General features: G+C 40.5%; 1 protein-coding gene across 2 annotated transcripts in view; it reads right to left on the bottom strand.

The window, feature by feature from the left end:
• AFG2A (AFG2 AAA ATPase homolog A) overlaps positions 1–17,603 on the bottom strand; it is a 170,996-nt gene that overhangs the window by 140,415 nt on the left and 12,978 nt on the right. For both annotated transcript variants that reach the window (XM_071555550.1, XM_071555548.1), the window contains 2 exons: positions 7,139–7,293; positions 1,865–2,074 (listed from right to left, as the gene is read on the bottom strand). In XM_071555550.1, the coding sequence (XP_071411651.1) occupies positions 1,865–2,074; positions 7,139–7,293 (365 nt within the window). The remainder of the gene's footprint in view (positions 1–1,864; positions 2,075–7,138; positions 7,294–17,603) is intronic.

Here is a 17,603-nt window from a genome sequence, read left to right as displayed (position 1 = left end):
TCAAAAAAGACTGATGTCAATTCCAGGGATGGATTTTGAGACATATTGTAAAGAATGGGAAAGTTAATAGGGCTATAAGCAAGAGAAGTCCCCTCAAAAAACAAAACAAAATCAAAACCCCACATATTCATCTACTGCAGGAACACATGCAGTAGAAATTAATTCATGGCTATTATGCTTGAAGAAGTGCTACAGACAATGTTTAACACATTTAGTAAATGATGGATGTTGCCCTTTTCTGTCCAGGAAACAAATGTGAAGTTGGAGAAAGAGGACTGTGTTCCCTTCCTGGAGTCAACATATCCAAGGCTGGACACGCTCCAGAGATGCACTTCTTGAAACATCTGAACATCAAATATTTGACCAGTTCCAGGTCAAGGGATTTAAACCAACAGGGAGTAAAAAGGCAGTTTCCTCAAGCCAACCCCTTCTGCTGCAGCTTGTCAGTGATTGGGGGGTTGCACTCTCAGAACTCCACCATGGAAAAATGCTGCATTACTGTACACAAGCATTTCCTTTCAGTGCACCTTCGGATACCTCCTGGGCAGCAGGAGCCACCTTTCATCTTTGAACAATTAACTGCATCAGTAAAAATGTCTGATGGAGCTGTGACTGAGGGATATAGGATAACAACAACATTCATTTTTAACTGGGTTTTTTTTCCAGTCTGCTACCTTTTTACCCCACCCTCTCAGACACCAGTGCTTTGAGCAAGACAAAGAGCAATGTTTTCTTTTAAGCAGCACAGAAGGAAAAGGTTACCTTGTTTACCAGTAACTCTGGAGTACAAAGAACTACTTTGTCTTCATGAAAGAGGCACTAAAGGTGCTGTTTCTTAAGGGCTGAGGTTTCCAGGGCTGCTCTCACTGCAGTGATCCTGACCCAGAGACCTGTCTGGGGAATCCAGGGCAGTGAAGGGCTGTTGGTTTAGTATGACTGGGTCAGTGTGGGTCCCTGATCCCAGGGAGGACAGGAGCCTGAGCTACAGCGTGCCTGAAAGGACATGAGGAGGAAGAAGCTGTGCAGAAACTAACACAGAAGGCTTTGTGAGTAAAGAGATGGGCAACAGAGAAGAGGACGTGATCTTACTGCTGAGAAGGAGATACTTTCAAAATACTTAAACAAATGTTTTTTCTTGCACTTCATTAACATTCTGACACAGCTGCAGGACTAGTCCATGTAATCTTTTTTCTTCCTATGCACTGAAGCTCAGTATTATTATTAAATAGCTTCCATTCATGTGTTTTCCAGACACCCCACAGTGATCAATCACACTGATTCATATGCAAGGAAATTCAAAATTCTTCTATACCTGAGGTGTTTCTTAACACTGAGAGATATCCCGTTTATCCAACAGTACTCCAGATAACTGATTTTGCACACTTTCTAAAAACTGATGAAGTAGAACTATTTCCACTGAGAAAAGGCAAATAGGCCAAGAAAAATCCATAATAACATGAGAACAGTAAGATAAAGAAAGTAACCTTCCTGAGGAAAGAAAAGGAATGTAAGAGATGAGATGATAATATTTTTATGCAAGCAATTATTACAGGAAGAGCAGCTACCCACTATCCAGAGTTGTGTTTAATTTATATTGCTTTAAGAATTTCATTGTTGCCATCTTTAAAAATACTTAAAGTAATGCCAGTATTTAAGGTGTCACTCCAAAGCTTATTCACTCATCCAACATACCATTTCTGTGCTAACAGTATTTTTTTTAAAGCACACAAGAAAACACTACTTTTCATAAGAAAACACAAACCTTACTTGATATTTACATCATATATAAGGATCAGAACTACCATAACCACACAGCTACCAGTTGCTATGCAGAAGTTAAGAAAATGTAAGATAAATGGCCTACCTTCACTGCCAGGAAGTTGAGACCACTTTCATGGGCCAAAGCTTTTGCTATCATGGTTTTTGAGCACCCAGGAGGTCCATAAAGGAGCACACCTTTTGGAGGCTGGATCCCCATTCGGATGAAGGACTCGGGGTGTTTGAGGGGCCACTCAACTGCCTGCTTCAATTTCAGCTTGACATCTTCTAGTCCTCCTATGTCTGACCAAGATACCTGCAAAACAGATCATTTTGCTGAATTCAGACAATGAAGTAGAACTATTAAAAATGTGAACACAAAAAAAATTCTCTGTTGAATGCATACTGGTTATTTCATGAAGTTGTTTTTAACAAGTCACATCTTCAAAAAGCCTTTTATAAGCAATTACTAATAAAGTCACACATAATAAAAGGGGATTACACTTGCTTTATGCTGGAGGATGCACATGAAATATTTTCTATCTACTTCAAAGACAGCAGATTAACAACTCATTTCTCCTGTTTCTAATGTGATGCTGATGCTGAATTTGTAACAAAACTGACTGTTAGAAGTTTTGGGGGTTTCTCCACTTCCCAACACTTTCACTCCAATATAAAACAGGCACTGGAGATGTGAGCAGAAGTTTGAGAACAAACAAACCTACAAACACACAAATATCTACAGAAAAGAAAAAACACACACAAAAAGCAGAACTCAAACCCAACTACAGCTGAAAAACAACTGCAGTTCAATTTGCTCTGCTGAAGACACAAGACAGACTTGTCAAGAATACATCAGGCCAGACCTAATATGTTGTACCCAAAACAGCAGACAGATCTAAAACCTGCTACATGTCTCCCCACATCGCTGTCAACAAGCCTGAGACTTCTCTCCACATCCCCCAGCCTGTTCTTCCTCCTGTCACCATCCATTCCCATCCACTTCAAATATTAAACATGTCGAGACGCACCTAAATCAAACAATCTTCTGCCTTCAAACACTCTTCCAAAAATTTGCCAGACATAAATCATCCTTCAGCTCAGCAAAGTCAGGTCATTTGAAAGGCCAGCAGGGTGTTACTGAGAGGCAAGGTATTGCCTTCCCCCTGAGCTGCAAACTGGTGTCACCCTTGGCTTGTCTGTGTTTTCTCCTGATACCAATACCTGGAGTGGAAACTACAAGTACCCAGTGCCACAAAGAGGCAATTCAGTCTGTTATTGAAGTGGAAGAAAAAGAATATTTGGATGTGGTGTGAGCACTTGTGTTTAAGACTAAGCAAACTTCAAACCACACAGAACTTCTGGATTGTCAGAATGATGTAGAAGAAAAATACAAAGGCAGCAGAGAGCAAACAGCAAAAATCAAGGCACGTGGATCAATTCCTGAGAAATAACTTTGAGTTTAAAGGCTAACTGGAAGGTGAGGAGCTGCCTGTTTGCTACCTGAACTTCATCTCTCTCACATCAGGAATATGTTATGGGAACACCAGAAAAAATCAGAAACCTCTTTTTTTCAAGTGACCAACAGCTTCTGGTTCTTAAATAATTAATTTATAAACCTGAGGAAGTATCAAATATGTAGAGCTGATCACCACTCCCTACTAAGAAGGATCTGAGGGCAGAGGGGTCTGTCAAAGGCAAAAGAAACTTCCATTATATGACTCTGAGCTGGGTATCTTAGCCTACCAATACAGTTGAGGCAGAAATCCACATACAGACTTTTAACTATCATGAAGCAAACACACAAGTTATACAAAGTGAAGATGTGCCTGATACCTCACTTGCATCTTGCCACTGTCCCACCCATGCAAACCCCTTCCACTCAAACTTCATGGCTGAGGAACATAATTAAATTCAGGACAATTAAACCCAATCTTCCCATGTTACTAAAGTTTGTGTTTCTGAGTCAGATATGAAACAGTGTGGTTTCAATTTCATCTAAGAAAAAGATGTACTACCTACCCCCACAGCCCTTAATTCTGAGTAGCAGCTCTGTAAACTGCACAGAACTAAAACTTGGCACTCAAACAACTTGTTCTTATGGAAGAAGACAGACAACCAACTTGTTCTCTTTTTTCAGTATCAATCCCTGCACAGCATGGAGTAGTCATTCCTATAACCATGTCTTTCTATCTAGACAAAGATTTTGACAAACATGAACAAGAATGTCTTTAAGCAGGAACTCCCTATAAGTTTCAGCAATAGAAGGCAAAATCCACTGGCAGCACTTTGCACACACATAAAAAGTCATGGAGAAAACATCTAAATGGTTTTTTTTACCCTCTTGCAAATACTCAGTCTACTGCACAAGTATTCTGAGGCATTATTCAAGTGGTTTTTCAGACCCACTACATGTCATTTACACCATAAGTGATAACATTGTACAGAAAAGGGGAAGTAGAGCCACCTTACATGAAGGTTGTTTTCAGAGACTTAATCTGATTTTGCTCACATTTAAAATTGGAAAAGGGAAAGAGAAGAAACAAAAAGAAGGGAAAGAGAAGAAAGAGAAGTTAGAGCATACAAACACTGCTACTAATTTGACCTCTCCTGTTAAAAAAAAAAATAAGCAGTCAGAAGTTCACTTATTTAGAATTTCTATAATACAAAGTATGGAGATGAAGCAGCAATGGTATTAAAACAAAAGTAGCAAATACACCACTACCTTCACATTCTAGTCATGTTGTAAACAAAACAGATTTTTATTTCCTCACTTTAAAAGGAGAGAGATAAGTGTTGGAGGCAGGGGGATGGTCCTCCAGCAATAACTACAGTGCTCTCACCTGTACAGGAACTCAACTTGCAAACCAGCAATGAAGTGTGATATTCTGTCACCATGGAAATGGTTTTAAAGATTAGCCTTGGGGCTGAGCTTACACGAACAAAGCCAGTGCTCTGCTGCAGTGTGTAAGACACCAAGATTTCATTACTGCCATAATCGCCCTGGGTCACCAGAGCTCAGAACACGATGCAGAGCAGCAGCTCCCCAGGGGTTATTAAGCACCAGCAAGGAAGAAATAAAGCAGACATGCAAAGGATATCTCATCCAGAGCCTTTTGGCTACAAGGACACAAATCTGAGTGTTGAATTACAGCAAAGGGAGTAAAAGAGGCAAGCAAAACCCACAGCTTTCTCTAACAAAGTTTCAGGAAGACCCTCAGGAGAGGGAGGAACAGTAACTACAGTGCAACTCTCCAGAGTTAACTTCCTGATTTATAACGTGCATCCCCTCTCTCCTAAATCCCTGCTGCAGAAAAAGAAGCCTTCTAAAAGGGTTGTAACACACAGTAAAGTTCAAGAACGGTTCTGTAAAAATGGAAAACAAGATGCTACATGGAACCAGGCAGCAAGGATTTTGCATTTGCCTTGGTGAGGGACAACACACACGGCAACCCAGGCACGCGAGGAGGGACTTGTGGCTTTATTTAGAAGTTACTTTGAACTCTTGTCATTCAAGTAACAAGTTTACAATCACAAAAGTTTCAGTTTCATTCCGCACATACATCAATGGTTTTACCTGTAACTAACTACAGAGGCCCAAAGTCCCATCCACACCCAGGGGGCTGCCACATGAATACTGTATCTGCAATAAACACCTAAAAAAGCTGGTATTAGTAATGTAGCTTAGATTTCTGTCTATTCTCTTTGGAAAAAAAATCTCATGGCTGATAATTTATTTAGTATTTAAAGTTATTTTAGCAAGGATTTTTTGGATGATAGTCATCACAGAATGGTTTGAATTGGAATGGATCCACTAGTTCCTAAAGACCATCTAGTTCCGAACTCCCTTCCTTTGGTAGGTGATAGTGGAGGACAGAAAATCTGCTGCATTCAGTACTTTAGATTCCACCTCAAACTCATCCCAGGCACCAAGCAGATGGTCTGAAATCTACACTACATCTCCACAAAATATGCAGGTCCTTCACAGTGAAAATGCAGGTCCTGTCAGCACAAAAGGAATCTGCACTATGTTGTTATCTCCCCTTCAGTAAAGGAATGAATTTCAGTAGTATTGCAGTGAGTCAGGAAGTGTTTAACAAATAAAATCAAATGACAAGCAAGGAAGCCCCTTGGCAGGATGGGTTAGTGGACAACAGGAGCCTGAGCAGTAGGTTGACCTGGATGAGAACAGATTTCCTGCAGTACTTCTAGACCTTGCTTCTCCCTGTCTGTATTGTGCTGTTCAGCAGCATTCCACATGGCTCCAAAGGGGTTGGGGAAGCCTAAGAGGCACAGCACAGGGATAACAACATGAAGCCAAGAGGCAGTAGCACAATAAGCAGTGAAAGAACTAGTTAGTTAACTCCAGTCTCAGCAGAACCACTTGGCCCTCGTGGATACTGATGCCACAACATCCCTTCCAGGAAAAGCTGAGTGGGACCAGCCCAGGCAGTTCCACCCAGCACTGCCCTGCACAGCGTGGACTATTTAACAAGCCAAGTGTGACATCCGAGCTGGCTGTGAGCAGCATCCGGTTCACAGACTTTATTTCCCATTCCTAAAGCCTGGGAATAATGGCCTATAGTTGTGCAGTCTAATTTCCAAATGACTCACCTTCATGTAATTAGATATAAAATGTTTTCTTCTGAGGCTTGGGGAGCTGCTGAGAAACACCAGCACGGCCGCTCACAGAGTCAGGATTTAGTAAGATTAACACACCTTCTTTTGCTCAATCTTCTTAACCTGGATCAGAGTTGTCTTAAACCAGATCAGCTCCCCAGCCCAATTTACATTGGATCTGCCACTGAACTACTATAATATGTAATTGAGAGGGCAGTAAGCAGGATAAAGATGAACCTGGCAGCACCAAAAGAACTGTTCATATAATTACAGCCCATGACAGGCCTGGTAATGATAACCTGTCTACAGTACTGAATTCTACTTTCAGTTAAAAACATAATACCACTGAAAACACTCAGGTCATGTTTATCTAAAAACCACAGCAACCAAACTCTTCACAGATTTGTTTCAATACCCTTTGGTTACAAATGCTAACAGTTGCTTTCTCATTTTATTTGTGTTTGCTTCACAAAAGGCTCCAGCTTTCATGGCTGTTCAGGACCTGCTTTGAGTAGACATCTGAAGATTTTCACTCCATTAACCCGCTCAGCATATAAAATTACAGACCAGGAGGTACCTCCTAAAGCATTAGGAACTTAAGCTTTTGCAAATGGTTCTTCAAAATTATAATTAAATCAAATAAGAAGCAAACAAAAAGACAATGCACAGCATTTACTGGTAACTTGAGGCTTCCACTTCACAAAATTCCTCTCTAAAGGGCTCTGGCAATGTTGCTGGAGTATTGCACAAAACAACTTACTTTTGGCACATCAATTGCCACCTCCCTCATGGCACTGGGCCTGACATCATTCATCCCCTGCAGGAAGTCATTGAAAGCAATCATCACTGACCCAGCCACCTCGGTGTCTGACAGGTTAGGGCTCTTCCCCAGTGCTCTCCGCAAGGCGTACAAACCTATTAAAACAAAAAAAGACATGGAAATATGTAGACTTCCTCCTGGTTCTCACAAACAAAGTGTACCACACATGGCAGCACTGGAAAGGAAATGATGTTCCAAGGAATGTGTCTCAATGCCAGGTGTGAACTACGTCAGAGAACGTGCGAGACGCTTCTGATGGGAGAGCACAAAAAAAGGGGATTTAACAACCACAGGCAGACTATAAACTAAAACGTTCCAAAAGACAGAATTAAACAGCCTCATTCCCATATTTCCGGAGATGAAGCTAACAGGGAAAATCATATCCACACATTGATTTGAACACATTCCTAAACCACAGAGGAAGAAGGACAACACATATGCAAGGCAACATTAAATCAGCTCCCATAAGACATCTGCAACCTTGTCCACTTCTCTATGATCAGGACTGTACTTTCCAAGCCGCTCTTAAAAGCAAACTGATGAGGTTTCTTTAACCTTCATTGGAATCCTATTTTGCCACCTGGTAAGATGCCAGATATCTGTATTTTTCTTGATATGCAACAAACATTCCCTGCAACACCCAACAGCTCTTAATTCCCTTCAGCGATCACACTTTTCAAATGCAGGCACAGCTTTTACCTTTTCCTTTGTTTGGTCAAATCACTCACATACAATACCTATAAATCTTCATACTAATTCCTAGGTTGCCCCTATAAATCAATCCTTCAAAAGCCACACAAGTCCCACCCACTCCCACATCAATATACCAATACTCCTTAGGCAGGACCAGGCTGCACCATTTGCAGCCCCCAGAGAGCAAGTACACCCCCCACTGTGTAGGATGCCCAGAAGCATCACCATTTTCCAACTGTATAATTATCCCTTTTAAGGTCTGATACAATTTAGCATTTCATTGCTTCTATTACCAATCCTGTTCTGTGATCTGAAACTGCCAATGCCTTATTTTGTACATTATTACATGACCATAATTTTAAAGGCAAGTACACACACATCAGATATGTAATACCTGTTGCCGTGTGTTCCCAAACAAGTCAGGCAGTTCATGCCACACCAGTTCACCTTGCATGACCATAAAAAGACAAACATTTGCTAAGTCTCCTCTATATTTAACCAAACAAAACACCAATTAGTGCTACATGAAAAGACAATCAAAGGGATTAAGCCATTTCTGAAAATAGACACGGTTTTAACTTTCAGCAGACTGTTGCCTTTTTTTCTACCGAGGCACTGGTAGAAACAGACATGCAAAGTTTCTGACAATGACAGGAATTCTGCATTTCCTACAATATATACAACGTGTGAAGAGATATAATAAGTCCCCTGTGAAGCAGTACAGCTGGTGTCTCTCCATAAACTGCCAATTACAGCAGAGTCTGAGCACCTGCATCCAATACCCAGGCTCTTAATACAATAACAGAAAGAAAAAAAGTTTGTAATTCAGGTTTCCCTTTGCACAGAACATCCAAAACTAATAAGATACATAAATAAAAACATTCCAAGAGGCCAAGGAGAAAAACAAAAATCTGGTTACCAGAGGACAAGTATAAAATGTAACTGGCTCATTTTAACAACCCAGACAATTTTCATGTTTTTCCTCACCCCTTTCTTCCTTCCTCTGAAGTTCATTTTAAGCAAACAAAAAACTCCAAAGAGACGACATAGATTCACCCCTTAGATTTAAGAATTACATCCAGGCAAATAAACTCTACATCTTATTCCACAGTCACAGCAGCCAACACTTTGCAGGGTGGGAGCAGGTATTTGGGTTTGGTCTTACATTTTCTCTTTGTCGAAGTCAATTCACACGGCACTCTCACTTTGGAAAAAACTGCAAGAATAACTAACACAGCATGAAATTAAGGCACTGAGAAAGCAAGTAACTGATAAAGATCTCTGCTCATTTCTGTACCTATCTGCTCCACCAAGTACCACTTTAGCCCAGTGCTCATTTGATATATTTTAATTGTGTCATGGTTATCTTTTTTTCATGGCATGAGTAAGTCTTAAAACCAAACAAGCTTATTTTAAAAACTGAGAGAGCACAGCACATAAAAATGCCTAAGAAGAACACTGCCCTGAAGGTTTGTACTGCCAGTGTGACGAGGAGCACAAGTGAAACTTCAGTCCTCAGCAGTGGGTTTGAAATGCAACAGCCTTGATCCAGAACAGGAATAAAGAGGTCACAGCTTTCCAAACAAAGCCGGAATTCATTTTGGCATGTGCACGCACACGCCACTGCACAGGTCAGCACTTAATTGAAACAATGTTTTACATTAAAACAATAATAAAAAACAGATTGAAAAAGAAAGCATGATTCTTCCTGTTTCCTCCCGTTATCATAATCATTCTTTCCTGCACTTCAGATTGACCTCTAGCCAGGGGGAAGGGGGGGAGTCTCAGTAACAGGAGAAGGATAGAGCCAGTGGTCTGCCGTAGGCAGAAAATCACATCCTCATCTGGAGATGCTGAAAAATGTATTTAATGTAAGGAAATGCAGGGTAGGATGCAAACCATGCTGCCAGAAGCAATGCAGAGGCAAAGGAGGTGGAACGCTACAGCAAACCCAAGTTTATCACTGCAGAAGTTCCAATGAAGACTCAAACAGTAACACCTCAGGAAACACCAAGCAGCTCAGATAAGCTCCTGAGGATCTTTCACGTGGGAATGTTTTGGGCTCAGTAGATGTCATTGCTGTAAACTAACTCCAAGCACAGCATTTGTTTCAGCTCTGCTTGTTCCTTTTAAGACACTAATCCGTTTTTAAGGCTTAATGAGTATCAATAACCTTTTGGCAGTGATTGAGGAGGCTCAGAAGTGGGCAAGTGGGTTTTCACTATTTCACTCCAGTCCTGCATGAGGGGAGGAAGGACTTAGACATAGTTAGCCTGCTGTAAGGTCAGTGTGACTGTTCACATAGGCATGGGGTACCTACTTCTAGTCAAGGGACACACCATCAGTCCCAAGGACTTCCTCTGTGTTGGTGAGGCCACACCTTGTGTGGTGTGTTCAGTTCTGGGCCCCTCAGTTCAGGAAAGAGATTGAGGGGCTGGAGCTGGTCCAGAGAAGAGCAACAAGGCTGGAGAAGGGACTTGGAGCACAAGTGCTGTGGGGAGAGGCTGAGGGAGCTGGGGGTGTTTAACCTGGAGAGGAGGAGGCTCAGAGGTGACCTCAGCACTGTCTAGAACTACCTGAAGGGAAGTTCTGGCCAGGTGGGGGTTGGTCTCTCTCCCAGGCACTCAGCAATAGGACAAGGGGGCACGGGCTCAAGCTCTGCCAGGGGAAATTTAAGTTGGACATCAGAAAAAAATTCTTTCCAGAGAGAGTAATCAGACATTGGAATGGGCTGCCCAGAAAGGGGGTGGATTCACCATCCCTGGAGGTTTTTAAACTGAGATTGGATGTGGCACTGAGTGCCATGATCTGGTAAAGGGACTGGAGTTGGACCAAGGGTTGGACTTGATGATCTCAGAGGTCTTTTCCAACCCAATCCATTCTATGATTCTGTGATTCTATGACTGCCCTATGCAGAGCAGACTCGGAAGGCAGCCACGGATTCTCAGCAGAGCAGCTACAGAAAACCCCAGTTAAAAAAAAAATAAAAGAAAGCAGCATAATAAGGCATGCATGATTACAAACAATGGAAAATAAACAGTTTGTTCCAGCCCAGCAACTATGTGCTCTACCTCACCAACTCATCCTGTCTGTCTAGAACAGAGGAAACTAAGTGGACAGAAGGGAAAAAACCACAGCAGAACACCCTGTCCTGGTACAGATGATCCTTCTTTGGTACCAGGCTATGCACGAGGTTGATAGCATTGTTTGCACGTAAGATTTACTTGCTCATAGCTTGGCTAAGTTTTGGCACATTAGATCATAATCACAAATATCTGAGCCTAAAATTAGACCCTATGATGCTGCTATATTTGTCAGAGTCTGTGTATAATTACACACTACTGTAAGTAATAGAAAGCATCCACTCAGAATGACCAGAATATATATACTTCAGGTTTCCAAAACAGAATATACACAACACTTGAGGAAATAAACTGAACCAAACCAAACTGTTAATCATGCACATTTACTGCCCATCAGCCATTTCTTCCGCAAACCCATATCCTGTCTGGACTTACTCTACCAGAATTTCTAAGCAGCTTCAAAGAAATTGTAATCATCTTGTAAGATTGTTTACAAAAGGAAATGTTTCTTCTTTCCCTGCTAATCTGGTATTTCCCTCCCAAATTCTTACAGCCAAACCCAGAAGACACACAGCATTTCTCCACGTGACAGCTGTCAGATCCAACTCTCCTGTATTTTAAGAACTGATACTCTCCTGCATAGCTGGCAGTGGAATGATCAAGAGAGGAGCATGGATGGGTAGATCTCAGCTCCCTAATGGCACTGGATGGGATATCCTCCTCTACTTCCAGACCTTTACGTACTATACTTCAAAATGTAACCGTTTAATGCATAGAAAAAGTATTTCATATGACTTAAAATCAGTTTATAAATATATTTTTAAACTTTTTAAATTTAACCTGTACATAAAATTCAGACCTTTTTAAAAAACAAAAAAATCAGGAAACAGAAACCCCTACTTTTTTGCTCTTGAAACCATATTCTGCAATCTGTCTTTAGCTGCCAGAGCTATATGGGAAAATCCCTGAAGAACTTTCATACACTGTTTGCACAGGAAAGATAATGCCCTTAAATCCCTTGTAACCATAACACTGCAAATTCACTGGGCTAACCTGAGCACTAACCTACTGTAGGGATTACAGACACGATTTATAGTCCTTCGTGAAGAGCCTCAGCATGTGCTGGAACATGTCTGTGGAGCTGCCCCAAAGCTGCTGAGAGGTACGACAGGGGACGGAAGGGAAGGAAGGAGGAACTGTATTTTCAAAACTTCTTTCATACAGGAAACAGTTTATTCACAGATCAGGTACACACACATCATTTATCCTAATACTGTGACAACAGATGGAAATAAGGAATACCAGACTGCCTGTTCCTCATACATAAACATACCTAAGCTAAGAGCAGTCACATGTGTGTTAGGACAAAAATAAGGACTGCCAGACGACCGAAACAGCAAGGGCAGAAAGGCAAGAAGCAACAGTTTGTGGCTAAAGGCCAATCGAATTGTAATTAGGAATGTTGACAAGTCAGGGTATAACTGAAAATTAAAGTCAGGAAGGAGACCTATGAAAACTTTGCCTGAGAATATTTAGGCTCTGACCCCCAACAGTAACTAATCGTTCTACATACACGTCTCCTGCTAACTGATTTTACTAACACAGATATTCAACTTTAGCTACATTTCCCCAGAGGATCCTTCATGATCTTCTATCAATTAAACAAAATAACTAAGATTGCTTTCAGATAACAAGTTTGCTATTACATAATTCCAGACAAATTTGTCACCTGCAGCCTGAGGGAGTCAGAAGACATTGAATTTTTCTCCTATAGTACCATTTCTACACAAATGGTTTGTCTAAAGTCTGGTTGATGACTGAGACAGTATCTGTCCCAAATTTATTCTGTTCTTAGGCAAAACGACACAATGCTGAATTTCCAGGATCTGCCAGCTGAGGAATGACATTCTGTCTACCATTTCACAGCCCACCAGTCCCTACCAGGGACCCTACCAGTCCCCACCAGTCCCTGCCCAGCCTGCACAGGTAGGGCTGCACCAACACAGCCTACCCTGGTGTCCTGCACCCCTCACCCTTCAAACCAAGCAGCTTCTTTTGGGGCTGACCCTCCAAGCCATTCAAACACAAAAGTTTCAATATACATGAGTAATGTTGATTCTTCTGTACCACTCAAGCTGCAGAAGCAAGAACATGGTGACCACCTGCACAGAAGATTAACTGAAAATATTAGTGACTGTTATTGATCAACTCTCCTGAAATATTCATTATTTCCTGCTTATATAAATACCAGCAGACAGAAGGGGATGTGGTCTAAACAGATTATTAAGTACTCTACCCACAACTGTGTGTATGAAGTCAGCAATCCCATCATCCAATTAACTGCAAGGCAGTGGTGGATAAACACACACTTAAAATTAGTTAGGATGAAAATCAAAAGTTCACATGCCCTGACTGCAGTAAGTGCAATGTCCCTTGTGTAAAAACAAAAATCAAGTACCATTACAAAACACACAAAAACAAAACAACAAAAAAGGACAAATATTTTATGCATAAAAAAATAACTGCAAACCCCAACATAAACCAGCATTTCTTACAAGAGGCAGCACCCACATGTAGCCAGTTCTGCACAAAAGCCATCACTCTGAGCATTTGCTGCCCTTTCTGCAAAAATCTCTACATTTCATAAGGACACATGTTTTTGGTATTGACCATCTGACTATATATGTTACTAATATTCCCCAAACTCCCACATTTTCTACATGACCTTTTCATAAAAAGTCAAGTGGCCTTTCCCACCTCGTTTTGAGTATCCCATGAGAACCAGCAGTCAGTCAGGGAATGCAATAGCAGATTGCTTGCAGCAGCTTCACTCTTTATCTGTGCTACAAATAAATAAATAACAACATAGACGTGGTATTTTCAGCTACTTTCCATAAGGGAATAAAATAATTACAGCATGTTAGGCAGTGTTTTCCCTTTCAAATCTGTAACTGCAATCAGTTAATTTCAAAACAAACCAAAAATCCACAAAACAAACAAACAATCCCACTGCCCCAGTCATCCACCTCCTGTGTCAAAATCTGCACTTTCAAGTGTCTCAGCCCACATTCCTACATTGAGGATCATGATCCAAGGAAAATATCTACGTTTGTTGTACGCCCTCAGCACAACCCGGGTCCAAATCCTGTTGGGAAAGGTTCAGACTGAATTTTTACAGCTTAAAGAAAGGAGAGATATTCTTGATGCTCTAACACTGGGCTGTTTCATCCAGACCGTGACTGAGGTGAAATGAGGAGCTCGATTGGAGACGTGAGGCTGAGAAGCCACATTTTGAACACAGTGTTTGTCTGATTGAAAGCCCAGTCAGGGGCTGGTCCTCGGGGTGCACAGAGACCCACTGTTAATCACATTAGCCCACACAGCTCATGTTTCCTGCAGGTGGCCAGGCTACCAAAACTGCAGAAGCTTGGGGGGAAAAAAACCACAGAGATCTAACAAAGAGACATTCCTGGGTTTCAGGGGAATTTACCTCTCCATGCATTGCAGGGAAAAACAAAAAAAACCTCCAAGAGATGGTCCTTCAGTTGACTAATTTTTTTAAATTCTTAATTTTAATGCAAGCAAATTACAGAAACTTTTTTTTGGGGGGCGGGAGGGTCGTAAAATATAGAGCAGGAAGTTTCTCAGCTCCAGCAAAAGCCAAGTACAGTATCTTTATACCTTTACAGATCTACTATCTACATAAAATCAATATAGAGAGCTATGGATTAAACAGCATACAGACTCTCCATCGTAGCTGTTATTCCTCAGAACACAGGGATAATTAAAAGGGCAAGTGAATAACAGACAATAAGCTCTCCAAACAACAGGACTCAGAATTATGAACATAAGAGAACAGAGCACATCATATGTCTGTGCCAGTGGCTTCACAGACTGAGAAGAGTAACACTGATTCACAGTGGTCAGAGATGCAGCTCAAATCCTTATTACTTTGAGATTTTTTGTAACAGTCAGCTCAAGGCAGTAAACCACTCTAATCCCAAAGGCTAAGCAGAGTGATACCTTTAACTCTATTACATTCAGGCAATTAAAACAGAAGCTTTGCAAAACAAAGCAATTAGTGCTCCCTTCACAGAAGCCTCAAAGTCTCGGTGGTTACAATGCAGCATCCTCACTGGAAGCAAATCCATGTTATTGCAAGAGAGACCAGTATTTAAACAAAGCCATTTGTTCTTCCTCTCCTCATGATGCTATCTTATCACAGTCCAAGTGTTTCATATCAGCACACTGAAATGATGTGTAATGAACAAGGATATTCAAGATAAATCCTAAGAGTTACAAAGCAAATACTTCCTTTCTCTGTAAACAGAATGACTGAACCCACTTCTTGAAGAAATCAAGCTATATTTATATTCACCCTCTTGAAATGCTACAGGCAGCCATAGAAGGATAAGTTTATAATAAATTGCTATATTTGGAAGCCTTTGTTGCTAAGCATCCTCTAACATTCAGTACAGTTTATACCATTCATGTCCCTGCTACATAATTAACATTTCATATGTGTTTTTTTTTAAAGTGCACTGCTTATCTTTGCTGATAAATTAAAAACATTATAATTTTTTAGGGAATTAATAAAAGACCATGTGGCAAAGTAAATAAAGGAGAAGCAACAAGATCTGAAACAACAATTAGGGCTGAGATAGATGCACATACAGAGCTGGTGCCTGTCTCCCTGTTCTCAAGTCTTGCAACAAATATTGCAACCTTCACACCCAGCATTTTTCCTGTAAAGTCACAAAATTTAGTAGTTTCATTTTGTAAGAGGCTAGAACTGTATCTTTAGTAGAGAAAAAGACAGTAATGGTAGAAAAACCTATTGATATTTTATAAACTGAGCAGATCAAGTAAAAGCACTCTTACCTGCTTATTATAAGCACCTCTATATAAAGATGCCGTGGGTTTTGGTCATAACACCCTGCACAGATTCTCCAAGTGTCTTGCCCACCTTTCCTGCCCTGCCCATTCCAGCACATCCCACCCCACAATTCTCTACACACCATATACATGGGGGCCTAGAACTTTATAGACTCCAAACATTTCCTAAAAACTTACAGGAAAATGCAAAGAGTTGCTGAACAGAACAGAAAACTTGCCTATCTGACCCCTAGAAGTTCCATTAAGGAAATCATGCACTGGAGAACAAACAACCTCTGCCAAGAAAACAGTTAGAATATGTTTAATTCCACAATAGCTATTTACTTTTCATTAACAGATGACCCTTCAGAACCATACAAAAGACAAACTTCAAAGCTTTCATAATGAAGAATCTTAGGAAACCTAACTAGAGATGCAAAAGGTTTGCCTGTCATAGCCCTACAAACACCACACTTACCATGCTACAATAACTACTACACCCCTGCTTTATACAAGCAGTGTATACACAATGCATGTGTTAAAAAAACAGAGTTGAAGTAGAAAGATAAGGAATGATGAGTCCTCTGGAAATGATCTAAACTTTGTATTAAGATTATAAACATCTTTAGCTTGTAAACTTTCAGGCTTTCCAGCCACAAATGAAATATCTAAAGATATAAAAGAGGGAAGCAAGACTTGAAAGTCTCTCACAGACCACAACAGCAATGCAACCACAGCAATAAACAATAATCTTGTACCAAAAAGGGAACATGTATTTCTGAGTTCTGAAATCCTTTTTCTAAGTTAGTTGCCACATCTCACCTGTACTTACACACTCATGAAGCCTGAAAGTGGCACAATTAACCTTAAAATTTGTGAAAAAACTCTTACTAAGCATTTTGGTTATTTAGAAACATGCACCAACTCAACTACATGTTTATATCATCTTTTATGCTATAACATATATGAAATATTATCTTCAGTTCTAAGCCCTACATCACCAAAAGGTTATTGACAAACTGGAGGCAGTTCAGAGAAAATCAACATAATTTCTCGGAAGGCAGGAAGGACTTATTTACGAAGAAAGATTAAAAGAGCTAAATATTTATAGTTTGGCTCAGTAATGAATGAGGAGGTAGGAGACATGAGAACAGCCTAGAGATATCTGAAGGGTGTAAACACTAAGGAGGGAGAGCAAACGTGTTATTCAAGGATGTAAATAGAAATAATAGGATAAAACTAAACAAGGAAAACTTAGGCTGAGAATCAGAGAGCATTCCTGGACAGCAAGTTAGCTTGGCCCACAGCACAGTTTCTTAAATAAAGCAATAGAAGCCCATTGCTTGAACAACACACAAGACTAGACAAAACACTGGAAAACTGGCCATATGGAATAATATTACTCTGCTGAGGAGAAACAGCATGTTATAAAAGCTGGTTTAACTTCAGTGAAAAGCACTAATATTTTACAAGGTGTTGAAAATTTAACATAAAATACAGACACCAAGAGCTTAAAGAGGAAAAAAACTAAGACAATTCCTTACAAACAGGCAACTTGAACTGAGTTTATGCAATACTTTGACAGAATTTGCAACTCTTTGAAAAGATAAAATTCACGTGGGCTGCAAAGACTTAAACGGCGCTGGACTGCACTTTAACCAGCAGAGGTCACTCCAAGTTAAGAAACAACAAGGAAATTTAACAGCGTGGATTCCAACTTCAGAAAAGAGCAGCAACAGAAAGGAGACACCCTT

The sequence above is a fragment of the Pithys albifrons genome, chromosome 5 (assembly GCF_047495875.1).
Source record: "Pithys albifrons albifrons isolate INPA30051 chromosome 5, PitAlb_v1, whole genome shotgun sequence".
Classification (NCBI taxonomy): Eukaryota; Metazoa; Chordata; class Aves; order Passeriformes; family Thamnophilidae; genus Pithys; species Pithys albifrons.
Note: the sequence above shows the minus strand (reverse complement) of the source record. Positions and strands in the feature narration are given on the sequence as shown.